This window comes from Corvus brachyrhynchos, unplaced genomic scaffold (genome assembly GCF_000691975.1).
Source record: "Corvus brachyrhynchos isolate BGI_N302 unplaced genomic scaffold, ASM69197v1 scaffold162, whole genome shotgun sequence".
In the NCBI taxonomy this organism is placed as follows: Eukaryota; Metazoa; Chordata; class Aves; order Passeriformes; family Corvidae; genus Corvus; species Corvus brachyrhynchos.
This window is the reverse complement of record NW_008236696.1, coordinates 5,183,191-5,195,513: the sequence shown is the minus strand read 5'-3', so window position 1 is coordinate 5,195,513 and position 12,323 is coordinate 5,183,191. Positions and strand designations below refer to the sequence as shown.

Below are 12,323 nucleotides of genomic sequence, written 5' to 3'. Positions count from 1 at the left end.
TCTTCGAGTCGGTGGACGAGCTGGAGGAGGCGGTGGGCGAACTGCTGCGGGAGGTGGGGCAGGACACCAAGGACGACGGCGCCATCAGGGAGATCTGCCAGCGCCTCTTCAACACCCTGCAGCTGTAAGGGCACCCGGCGTCCCCGTCGCACCCCCTCACCCCATTCACGCACTTCACCCTCTGCCTCCTCTCCGCAGGGACGATGGCCAAGCCCAGCGCTGCAGCCAGGTGTTGCTGGATGCCCCCATCCAGCTTTCCCAGATCACTGATGGATACGGTGAGTGATGCCCGAGGCTCACGTCCTCCCATCGGGGTGCTGGAGCTCGGAAGGGCTCGAGGCGTTGTGTGTGCTCACCTGACCTTGGGGAGGGGAGCCTCGGGCTCTCCCTCGCAGGCATTTCTCATTCTGCTGCTGAGCTGTGAGCAGCAGCACCCGCAGGGTAAGCTGGAGTGAACGTGGAGGTGGAGAGATGCCCTTTGGTCCCTCATCCTGTCGGGAGAGGGATCAGTCATGTCTGGGCATGGATGGTCATTAAGGTAGGGCTTTGCGGAGCCTCCCTGCCACACGTGCTCGCCAACCCCACCGTCTTCTTGCAGGCGATGCCAGCACGGACCTGCTGCCTGGGCTGTTGCTGAAGAGAGGCCAAACCTCGGTGAGTGAGGGCTGTGCCCTTCCTTGTGGGAGCAGCTGGCACGTGGGGCTGCAGGTGCCCTGCCCCGCTCCAATCACCTCACCTTTGGAGAGCAGCTGAGGCAGGCAGCATCCTGGTTAGGAGTACAGCTGCAGGGGTACTGCTCCTCCTTGTCAGGCTCTATGTTGTTCGGGAAGCTCTTGACCTTGGTCTGGTGAAGAGGCTCAACATGAGTTAGCAGCTTATTAATTTGACAAGATCTGTTTTGCTGTAATTCCTTAGTGAACTCTGACTTTTGTGAGGACCTTTGGCTCCTACAGTCAGGCCTTTGACTGAGAAAATAGGATGTCCCTGGATGACATCTTGAATATTCAGTGAGGGGTAAAGTCTGGGGTAATAGCAGAATGTGGGGATGTTACAGGTGGAAAGTTAGCGGAGAGCTGCTGTGGGGAGGTTGTAAGCCCAGCTCTAGAGACAGATGTAGGTTGTTGTGGTTTGGGAAGTAAGATCAGGAGCAGACAAGTTCGGAAGTAGTTCCACTCCATGACCTGAGAAGATCGGGACATCTGTATTGATGGAATGTGTAGCTGCTCAGGAACAGCCTGGTTTGCCATCTGTGTTGGATGTGTCACAGTCTGAGCATGGGTGAGGTGCAGTTGTACATCCACCAAGCAAGGACGGCAGTAGCTGTACAGCGTGGGCAATGTCTTTGCTAGGCTGGTCCCTCACAGAGCTCCCTTTCCATGGGTTAATGTGTTGAGGATGAGAACCCTTCATGTGGAAGCTGAGACCTAACACAATCCCACGTGTCTGAATGGGAGTCTTAAGCAAAAACTGGCAGCTGTGGCTGGTTTTGGCACCGGAGTTGTTGTGACTGGGTTCACTTTCCAGCTCTCGTGTCTGCAACTCTAAAAAGGATCTTCAGAAAAATTGGAGACAATTCAGAGGCGGCCTTGGGAGGCCTGTCAAGCTTGGGAGGACGTCTTACTGGGAGATTCAGAACTCTGTATGGTTTACAGAGTGACTCAATTTGTCTGTAGGTGTGGGGTCACAGCTCTAGTAACAAGATGCTCTTCAGTCTGGCTTGCAGGTCTGTAACGTGCTCTGGTGCCTGCAGAGTTGCCTAGAAATATCTAGGAGTGTTCTTGGTCAGCCACAAATATTTGACTCGATGCAGGAATAAGCTGGAGTGGGCTGAAAGCCTGGCCAAGACCAGAAGCCAGGTTAAAACTCTTGGCGCCTTCTTGCCTTCAGGGTTAATTAAATGCTCTTTGTCTCTGATCCACTGCTCAAGAAGAGTTTGTTCCAAACTGGCTAACGTTTAATGCGTTGGAAGGGAAATACCTCATGGTGCACTTCAGGGGTGGGTACAGGGTATGCCAGAAGAGGCACTGGGATAGCAGGTTGCTGGTATTGAAGTGACTTGGCTGATCCAGGTCCCTAGAACTACAGAAACTGACTGTACGATAGGGTCAGCCAAAACCTCTGCCTTGCTGAGGCAGAACCTGTGTATGAGCTATTGATTTAGGATTTCATTCCTGAGGTAGCTTCCTGGCCTGATTTGCCTCCTCAAAATGCTCTTGAATCTGTCCCAGTTTCCCTGTCCTTCCTCCCTCCTTTTCTTCCAGGCTTGAGAGGTTGATTGATCTTTCTTCTCCCAGAGCTGGGCTTTTGGGGGTTTTGCTGAAGATGCTCTCTCTTCTTCAGACTCTCTGTTCTGTGTCCCAGATGGTGAATGCCAAGAAACTGGAGAAGGCAGAAGCCAAGCTGAAAGCCAAGCAGGACAAGAGGCTGGAGCGGGATTCCCTGAAGTCATCTGGCCCTCCGTGAGCATGGAGGGCACTTTGAACATCCCCATCCCGCTCTGCTGAGCACGGCTGGGATCTGACTGTACCAGAGCTTTCCTGTTGAGTCCCCTCTCTGTATTCTGCCTGTCCAGAGTCCTTGAGGAGGCATCTGCCAGCCAAGCTTCCAGCAAGAAGGAGACTCGCATGGAGTCCTCAGGCAAGAACAAGTCGTATGATGTGCGCATCGAGAACTTCGATGTGTCCTTCGGTGAGCGGTGAGTGCGCTGGGGGCGTGGGACAGACCCTGGCTGGCATTTTGAACCATGGGTGTTTGAGACTGGATTAGAGAGCAGCTGAAAAATTACAGAGGGTGTGGCAAAGATCAGGAAGCAAGGTGGGCACTGACCCCATCAGCTTTGGGCAGGAGAAGCCTGTGGTGGTTGCTTGGCTCCAGCACAGCCTGAAATACACCAGGGGCAGGTGGCTGCCGGTTATCCCCTCTCCATGGGACAGTCTGACCAGGGACCTGCCTGTTCCCTTGCTTCAGTGTCCTGCTGACAGGAGCAGACCTAAACCTGGCTTTTGGACGGCGCTATGGGCTGGTGGGCAGGAACGGGCTGGGGAAGACCACACTGCTGAAGATGATTGCCAGCCAGAGCCTGCGCATCCCCTCGCACATCAGCATCCTGCACGTGGAGCAGGAGGTGGCAGGGGATGAGACACCGGCGCTGCAGAGTGTGCTGGAGTGTGACACCACTAGGGAGAGCCTGCTGCGGGAGGAGAGGGACCTGACAGCCAAGATCAGTGCTGGCAGGTGAGGTGGTCCCTTGGATTTCCAGCCCTTCTGTGGCCGCTTGACCACGAGGTCTTGTTCTGAGGTTTCTCCCTTCCAAAGAAAGGCTCTGGCAGGGCTGGGCTGCATCTTGCCCACTTTAGTCCTACCTGGGGAGATCAGCCTCCCCCAGCACTCAAACCCTGACTTAGTGAGTCCCTCACACTCCTCTTTTTTCTGCCCCAGGGGAGAAGGGACAGAAGGTGCCAGACTATCAGAGATCTATGCTAAGCTGGAGGAGATTGAGGCAGACAAGGCCCCAGCAAGGTGAGACCACCCTGTGAGCACCACTGTGTTGGCATGGTCAGAGCTGAGCAGTGGTTTGGGATATGGAAGGGTGATGCTGTGGCCCTGGGATCCAGTGTGTGGGGATGGGGTTTTCCCTGCTGTTTTGTCTCTTCTCTGTCACAGCTCTGCTGGTTTAGGAATAGTTGAGTTTTCCACTGAAGCTGGAGGGACTTTTTTTTGCCCCAGATGGCTTGTATTGTTGCTGCTGCTCCTCTCCGACCTCCTTAGGTTCCTGGTGCCTGGGGAACGGTTTTGGGATGGTGGTGGTGGTGGTGTGATTCTTCATGGCCAAAGAGATGAAAACTCCTTGCAAATCTCCTGGGACTTAATGTGGATGCTGTGCCCTGCTGGGCTGCATTTTCTAGCCAAGTGCTTCTCTTGGGTGTGCAGGGAAGTTTTCCTGCACCAGAATAGCTTTAAAATATGTAGCAGAGTTCCCTTGGTGTCTGTGGGTCTGAGGTCTTGTTCTGTGCTCTTTGGATGCTGTAGATGGATTCCAGTTCTCTCCCCTTTTCCCCAGGGCATCCGTCATTCTTGCTGGGCTGGGCTTTAATGCAAAGATGCAACAACAGACAACCAAGTAAGTTTCCAAACTTTGGGCGCTGAGGCAGTGATGGGGCTGGCAGGCACTGCTGTGGCTGTAAGGAAGAGCAGGGGTCTGTTCCTGCCCATCCAATGTGGTCTCCTGCCCTGGGAGTGCCAAACCACCTTCCTGCTGGACCACAGATCTTGTGTTGTGCCTGAAATCTCTGCAGTGACAAGCTGCCTCTGGGTGACAGCAGAGCCAAAAGAGCCATGGGGGAGAAGGGATCCTGCAGACAGGCAAACAGAGTGGTTCTGTGTTGAACAGTAACCCCTCTCTGCATCTTCTCTCCTCAGAGAGTTTTCTGGAGGCTGGAGAATGAGATTGGCCTTAGCCAGAGCCCTGTTTGCCAGGTTGGTGTCCAGGCCTTCATGCTATGGGGTTAAGCCCCCTTGCCGTCCATGCTGCGAGGTGCAGGGGTGCTGCCTGGGGGTCCTCTCAACCAAGGCTCTCGGGGTGGGGGGCACTGGAGGCACTGCAGCTCTGTGTGTGTGGTGAGACGCTGCACCGACCCTGTGCTCTTTCTGCTCCTGATACCCATGTCTTGTTTTCCCTAGGCCAGATCTCCTTCTTCTGGATGGTAAGTTGATACTGTGAGTGCCCCTCTGACACTGCTGGGCCTGCCTGTGCCCTTCCTGGGGTTGGGAACATGCCATGGCCTTTATCTGCCTGCTCAAAATAGCCCTGTGTGACAGGCTGGCCTGGCAGCAGTGGCGCGGGGAAGTCTGCCTGGGGAACAGCTCTCACTGTGCTCAGCAGAGCCTTGCCCTGTGCACCAACCAGGAGGTCTGCATGTCATCCTGCCCCAAGTTTTGTTCCCTTTCCCTTGCCAGTTCCCAGGATGCACCCTGGCTGCCAGTCTGTGCTGGGGGGAAGTCCCTTCACTGCAGGGCATGCCCACCTTGGGTAGGGAATCTGGGTGAGATGCTGCTGTGGGGCGCCAGGCTCTGAGTACCAATACGGAGTGGGGGGAGCATCCCTGCCTGAGCCTCAGCCCCACCTCATCACACCCTACACAGGAGTCCCCTGAGCTGCGGGTAAAGGTTCCTCAGGCTCTCCTCCTCCCCAGTGCAGATCACTAGGCTTTCCTATAGGAAAAATATACCATCCAGCCATCCCCATCCCTCCTGACCTCAGTGCTTTTTTCCCTTCCCTCAGAGCCAACGAACATGCTGGATGTGAGGGCAATTTTGTGGCTGGAGACCTACCTGCAGGTAGGGGGAGGCAGGAGACCTTGATACAAAGAAAGGTGGGGGATGGAGATGTCCTCACCTCCCTGGGTGGTGGGACCAACCCCTGTACTCTGGCTTGATGGTGCTCAGGCCTCCCTCTTGCTGTCTCCTCCAGACCTGGCAGTCGACCATCCTCGTGGTGTCCCATGACAGGAACTTCCTGAACGCAGTGGCCACAGACATCATCCACCTGCACTCGCAGCGGCTGGACATGTACCGTGGGGACTTTGAGAACTTCATGAAGATCAAGGAGGAGCGGCTGAAGAACCAGCAGCGAGAGTATGAAGCCCAGCAGCAGTACCGTGAGCACATCCAGGTACTGGGAGAAGCCAGTGGAGCTGGGGCATTCTTCTTCCAGCCTTGTCCCTTTCCCTCTGCTTTAGTGGTTGTGTTGCTGTAGGTTTGGCAGTGGAGCAGAGTGGTTGGTGCTGAAGGGAACTTGGGGCTCTCTGACGCTTTTCTCTCTTGCAGGTTTTCATTGACCGCTTTCGCTACAACGCCAACCGGGCATCCCAAGTGCAGAGCAAGCTCAAGCTGTTGGAGAAGCTGTGAGTGCCTGTCCTGCTCCTTGCTGGAGGTGGGAAAGGGGCAGTGCTCGTGGGAAGAAATGGAAGTTCCCAGGGTACCTAGCAGATACAATTGTGATTTGGGCTTTTTGGGTGCCTGTCTCTGGTCCAGAGGCTTTGGTTAGTATGAGGTGTCACAGAGCTAAAGACTCTACCTGGGCTTCTGGTGTGGGAGCAGACCCAAGGTGCAGAGCACCTTGGTTATATGTCTCCTTTTCTTGCAGGCCAGTGCTGAAACCTGTGGACAAGGAATCTGAGGTGATCATCAAGTAAGTGTCCCTTGAGCCATTGTTTGGAGGGTACCTGGCTCTGTTTCTGACATGAGCTTCTCCAGAGTCCTGTCCCATCTGGGACAACCACCCCTTTGTGTGGGCCAGCTTCACTCTTGACAGGGAACCCAGACAGGTCCCCTCGTTCAGGCTGGGTTCCCTCTTGGGGCCAAGGCTGCAGGTCTTTGTTGCCTTCTCGTGACCGTCCTTCCCTGAGGCCCTGCATGGTATGGAGCCCTCCTTGTCATCTGGGGGGTTACAGAGGTTGTTCTGGGGGGTTGGGAGTCTCTGAAGTTCCTGGCTGTCTCTCACCTCTTCTTGCCTTCTCAGGTTCCCCGATGGCTTTGAGAAGTTCTCCCCCCCAATCCTGCAGCTGGATGAAGTAGACTTCTATTATGAGCCAAGTCATTACATCTTTCGTTCCCTCTCTGTCTCTGCTGACCTGGAGTCCCGCATCTGTGTGGTATGTGGGATTGCAGAATAATGGAGGCTGCGAGGGACCTTGGGCGGACCCTGTTCAAAGCAGGGATAGCTTTGGTTATAGGTCAGGTTGCTCATGTCCTTGTCCAGTTGAATTCTGGATATTCCCAGGGAGGACTATTTCTTCCATTCCACTGGGTCCTATCACAGCATTTGACCATCCTAATTTTGAGGAACATTGGAACATTTTTCCTAATACCAGTTAGAATTTTTGATTTCATCTTTTCACTGGATGCCTCTGAGAAGAGACTGGGTCCATATGTGGCTCCTGTTAGGTGACAGCAGCATGTCGTGGGGGCCCTGCTTCATTGGATGGGGCAGCAGACACTGTACTCTTGCAAATGAGGTTGGGACCAGGTATTCCTTAGGCTTGAGGGTTGGGGAGGGAACATCTGGCACTGCTGCCAGTGCTACTTGTCAGTGATAGAAATGCAGCTTCCTGGTAGCTGAAGTCACCGTTTATGCTCTGTCCTGGTCCCCCTCATCATCTGCAAAAACTGAAATTCCCTGATCACTGCCCCCCTCTCCGAAGTGCCTTCATGGATTTCACATTCTCCAATACTGCTGCTGCTTCTCTAGGTTGGGGAAAACGGCGCTGGCAAGTCAACCATGCTGAAGATCTTAATGGGGGAGCTGGCACCAGTCAGAGGGATCAGACATGCTCACAGGTACCTGGATAGAAAGGCTGAGGGCCTGGGAGGAATGGTGCAGCTGGGGGCTCCCGGGTTGTGCTTTGGAGCTGTGGCTGCTTGAGTGACCAGGATGGGTCCAGCACACCCACACACATGTCCCCTTATGGCACTGCAGATATCAATGCTGTGGTTGTAGCACCTGGTACCAGCTCCCAATCCCTCTTCTCACTCTGCAGAAACCTAAAGATCGGTTATTTCAGCCAGCACCATGTGGATCAACTAGACTTGAACATCAGTGCTGTAGAGTTACTGGCAAGAAAGTTCCCAGGTGAGTTTTTGTTGATCCCAGAAGATCTGGGCTGTTGAGGTCTCCTTTGCTGTGCATGGAGGAGCATTGATTTGTCCATGGTCCTGGGCAGAAAGCTCTGTGCTGTCAGTGCTTAAGGGTCACAGCCAGCACTGGGATAACTCCCCTCGTCCAGCTGAGTTCAGGTCACCAGCCATGAGAAGCAGGAATAGCTGGCAGTCTGCACGTCTCAGGCTGGTGCCAAGTTTTGGGGGTGAATGAGCTGCTTTCCTACTCATAGGATGAGCACTGGATCCCCCTTTCCCAGTTGCCAAAACCTCTAGTTCTCTTCTCCATTACTTAACCCAGTGACAGGGATTTGGGAGTAGCATCACTTGGTGTCAGTCACCAGCCCTGCAGCCCTTGTCCTGATTGTGTCAGTCAGGTTTTCCCTGCAAACCTCCTGCTTGGGAGGGAATTGCCTGGAAGTGCTGCTGAGCTCATCCCGTTTGCTGGCCTGGCACAGGCTACCCAGCTGCGGCCCTGTGTCACACCAGGTGTGCCATAGCTGTGTTGTGACATGATCCTGCAGGGAAGACGGAGGAGGAGTACCGGCATCAGCTGGGGAGCTACGGTGTCTCTGGAGAGCTGGCCGTGCGTCCTGTGGCCAGCCTGTCCGGAGGTCAGAAGAGTCGTGTGGCCTTTGCCCAGATGACCATGCCCTGGTAATTTTCTCCCAAACGCTGTTAATTTTTGCATGGCTTCATCCCTGGAGCTTGCTTCACCGGGAGGAAGGCAGGCATCCAGGGACTTTCTACTACCCCACAGAAGCCTTGTCCTTGGGGGTTTTTATGGAGAGGGAGGTTGTCACCCTGGGGAGACTGTGTGAAAGGAGGCAGGTGGTTTTCTCCCACTGCTTTGGGCTCCCAGGGATAAAAGGTGTCCCTGGGGCTGGGCAGTACCGATCCTGGGGTCAGGCACATTCCAGTGGCTGTGGCTCTAAGCAGCTAAAGCAGCAGAGTGCAGACCCAGCCTGAGCCTGTTTCAGTGCATCCTCAGAGCTGTCTTCTCTTCCAGTCCAAACTTCTACATCCTGGATGAGCCAACAAATCATCTGGACATGGAGACCATTGAGGCACTAGCAAAGGCCCTGAATAAGTTCCGGGTAAGGTTCTCCCAACATCTTCTGTTTTTCTAACGCTTCCTGCAGCCTCCAGCTCAATTTACTTGGTACCTCAGCCAGAGGTGGATGGTGAAATACCAGGAGTGATTTCAAGTCTAGGACAGAATTTGGGAAATGAGTCACATTTCTGCCTTAGCCATCCATCCTGGTGGATTGTTTACTTGCGGGCTTTGGCTAGGAGTGGCTGCGAGTGGCAGTAGTAGCCCAGAGAGCACCTTGTCCCATCCTCACTAGTCACCTACACTGTGACTTCTCACGTGCTGTGTGCAGCTCCCAGCCCTGCCTTGGTGCTGCTCAGATCTTCCTTAGGCACGTTTTATGCCTGATCTCCAAAGACTCAGCCTCCAGATACCACTGTGATCAACCTGGATCTCACTGGTTGTTGCTCAGGTTGGGGGCAGTTTTCCTGTGAAAGAAAAGCTTAGCTGAGGTTGCTCATGGCCTTACCCAGACACCTTTTCCGTGTTACTGTCTTTGTGTGGATTCTCCATCCTTGAAGTTGTTGGAGACCTGGAGAGCCAGTAACAAACCTTGCACTTGCCTTCTGAGAGTGGAGACTAAATGTGTTACTGCTGCACATGGCTCCTCCATAGGTGATCTGTCTGTCCCCCTGAAGGAAAGAAAGGCTGGGATGAGCTCCCTGCCAGCAAAATACTGTTAAGTTTTCCCTGGAACGGATGGAAAACTGAAGTGGTGGGCACAGGCTGGACAGAGGTACAAGATCTCCATGCCACCAGCCCAGGGCCCTGGGTTGTGCTCCACTAAGTTGCGAATTTTCCCCCTTATGTGTTGACAGGGTGGTATAATCCTGGTGTCCCACGATGAGCGCTTCATCCGCCTGGTGTGCCAGGAGCTGTGGGTGTGTGAGAACGCCACTGTGACACGCATCGAGGGTGGCTTTGACCAGTACAGAGACATCCTGAAGGAGCAGTTCCGGAAGGAGGGTTTCCTATAAGGGAGGTGGGAGCCGGACTGCACCAGGGGCTGGAAGGCAAAGCTCGGCCACCTCGGCATCCATCCCAACTGTGCCTGGCACAGTGCCGAGGATGCTGCTGCCCACATGGACCGTCAGCCATGCCATCAAACTGCCACCTGAACTGCTCTCCCCTCCCGGGGCCGGGTGGAAGGACAGCACCGGAGCAGGAGTCTGGTGTGCGTGGCCAGGGGCTCTGCTGCTGGCCGGGGCTGTGCCCGGCACTGGCCACACTGGGAAGGCTGTGCCTGGAGCTGCTGCTGTGCCGAGAGGAGGGAAGGCAGAGCATCCCGACCCTCGGTTTAACTCCGTGCTCTGCAGGGCAGAAGAGCTGTTCTATGTGTTTCTTTGCTTCACCCTCTGCCTTTTTCTTTCTTTGTTTTTTTGTTTAACTGCCTGAGCACTAGTCCAGCTCCATCACATGCCACTGTCCTCCCTGCTGCCTTTGAGGGAAATGAGGCCTTTGCTGCTAAAAGTGACCCCCGCCTCTTCCCCAGCCCCCTGGTGCTGGGGCTTGCTTACGTCTATAGTGCCGAGGGAGCCAGAGCCCAGCTCTCCTGGGTGTGCTCCCTGCTCCTTTCCCTGTGCTGCTGCCGGTACCTCCTTGCTGCCTGCCTTGCCTTTGAACTGGCCCGGGGGTGGGCTGCCCGGCATCCCTCCTTACCCACCCACACGGAGGTTGTGGTGTAAATAAATGCAGGACGCAGTGGGTGCAATGCTTTCCTTTCCTTGGGGGGCTGTGGGCCTTGATTTTGGGGGGAGTGTTGCCCCAAACGCAAGGCTGGTGAGGGGGAGATGCTTTCCAGATGATTCTCTGAATTAAATGGCAGCTCTGTGGTTCAGGTGAGGCTGGGACCTCCTGGATGGAGTGTGCCAGTGTCCCACTGGGCAGTGAGGGGCCACAGGCCACCTTTGGGGGCATGGAGCTGCTGTGAGGCTGGGGTTGGATGTCAGCTCTGGAGTGTACCGGATCCGGTTGTGGTTTGGGGGGGAAACAGGGTGGGCAGAAGGAAGGGGGCAGAGCTTTAAATTATATTGAGCAGGGTAAGGGAATGTATTTCTGGGTGTCTGAGAGGAACCAGGAAACACCAACACCTTAGGAAGCGACAGAGTAATACCCATAAATCGTCTCAAAGGAATTATTTGGCAGAGCTCCTCCCAAACGGTGAAGAGGCCCATAGCCCAGTTGAAGTGTCTCCACACCAAAGCATGTAGCATGGGTGACAAGAGGAGTTGGAAACCATGGTGCAAATAAAAAACCGTGATGTAATTGCTATGAAAGAAACAGCAAGACATATCACACAACTGGAACACCGCAGTGGAGGGCTACAAGATTTCAGAAGAGATGATGGAAAGGAGGGGCAGGGGTGTTGGACTCTCCTAAGGAAGGGACAGATAGTGAAGAGCTGCCTCTGAGTAACAGCCATAAACAGGTTTGAGAGCCTGTGGGTAAAAATCAAGGACAGGACCAGCAAAAAACAGCCTGTGTATGGGGTCTACTATGGGCTGCCTGGTTGGGGGGATCTGCTGATGCAGCTGTCTTGCTTCAGATTCGTTGGCAAACTCGGTGTATCTTCAAGTCCTGCATCCGAGTTGTTTATGAAGATTTGAAGAGCATTGGCCTTAAAATTGAGCTCTGCAGAGCCCCACTAGTGACCAGTTGCCAGTCTAATGTCACCCCATTCACTATAACCTGAGCCATGAGCCAGTTGCTCACCCATTTCATGACATATTTATCTATCTGTGTGCTGGGTATTCTGTCCAGAAGAATCCTGGGAGAGACAGTATTGAAAGCTTTACTGAACTCCAAATTTTTTATCAAGGCTTCCCTTGATCAGCTACGTGAGTCACCTTGTCCTTAAAGGAAATTAAGTTTCTCAAGCAGGACTTTCCCCTCATGAACTTGTGCTGGTTGTGACTGATGCCTGCCTTGTCCTTCAGGTATTTTTCCATAACTCTCAGAATAATCTTCTCCATAATTTTACCAGGCACTGAAATGTGACTGACAGGCCTATAGTGCCCGAGATCATCCCTCTTGCCCTTTCAGAAAACTGGAAAAGTGTTTGCCAGTTTTCAGTCAACTCCAGATTCCTGTGGCATTCAAAAATCATTGAGAGAGGTCTCATGATGACATCCACCAGCTCTTTGAGTACTCTTGGATGAATTCCATAAGGCCTCATACACCATCCCCATAAAGAGATTCAGCTGGAACAAGTTTGGGATTGACTGGGAGTTTATCGTCCTCACAGCCGTGGTCCTCCATCTCAGGCACCCCTAGAGCCCATCGCTGGTGTTGAAAGCTGAAGTGAAGAAAGCATTAAACATCTTTGCCTTGTCTATGTACCTGGTTGTGGGGTGCCCATCCTCATCCAATAACGAGAAAATGTGACTTCTGGGGTGGCTTTTGCTGCTGACATATTTAAAAGAGAGGAAGAGTGACTTTTTACACAGTCGGACAGGGATAAGAGAAGGGGGGATGGCTTTAACTGAAAGAGGGGACACTTACATTGGATACTAGGATGAAATTCTTCCCCGGGAGTGTGGGGAGGCAGAGGCACAGGCTGGCCAGAGCGGCTGGG

The 12,323-nt window shown here is 53.8% G+C and overlaps 1 protein-coding gene across 1 annotated transcript; it reads left to right on the top strand.

The window, feature by feature from the left end:
* Nucleotides 1-2: 2 nt before the first annotated feature.
* On the top strand, nt 3-10,460 carry ABCF3 (ATP binding cassette subfamily F member 3; the record flags this gene model as incomplete). The annotated part of the gene is made up of 20 exons (XM_017726837.1): nt 3-124; nt 199-278; nt 599-654; nt 2,362-2,459; nt 2,573-2,695; nt 2,968-3,234; nt 3,439-3,519; nt 4,061-4,120; nt 4,420-4,476; nt 4,681-4,703; nt 5,282-5,337; nt 5,471-5,671; nt 5,827-5,903; nt 6,146-6,190; nt 6,521-6,653; nt 7,250-7,338; nt 7,539-7,630; nt 8,181-8,313; nt 8,666-8,753; nt 9,568-10,460. Coding segments are annotated over 20 exons (2,040 nt in total), but the record flags the coding sequence as incomplete, so codon positions are not given.
* Nucleotides 10,461-12,323: the final 1,863 nt, after the last annotated feature.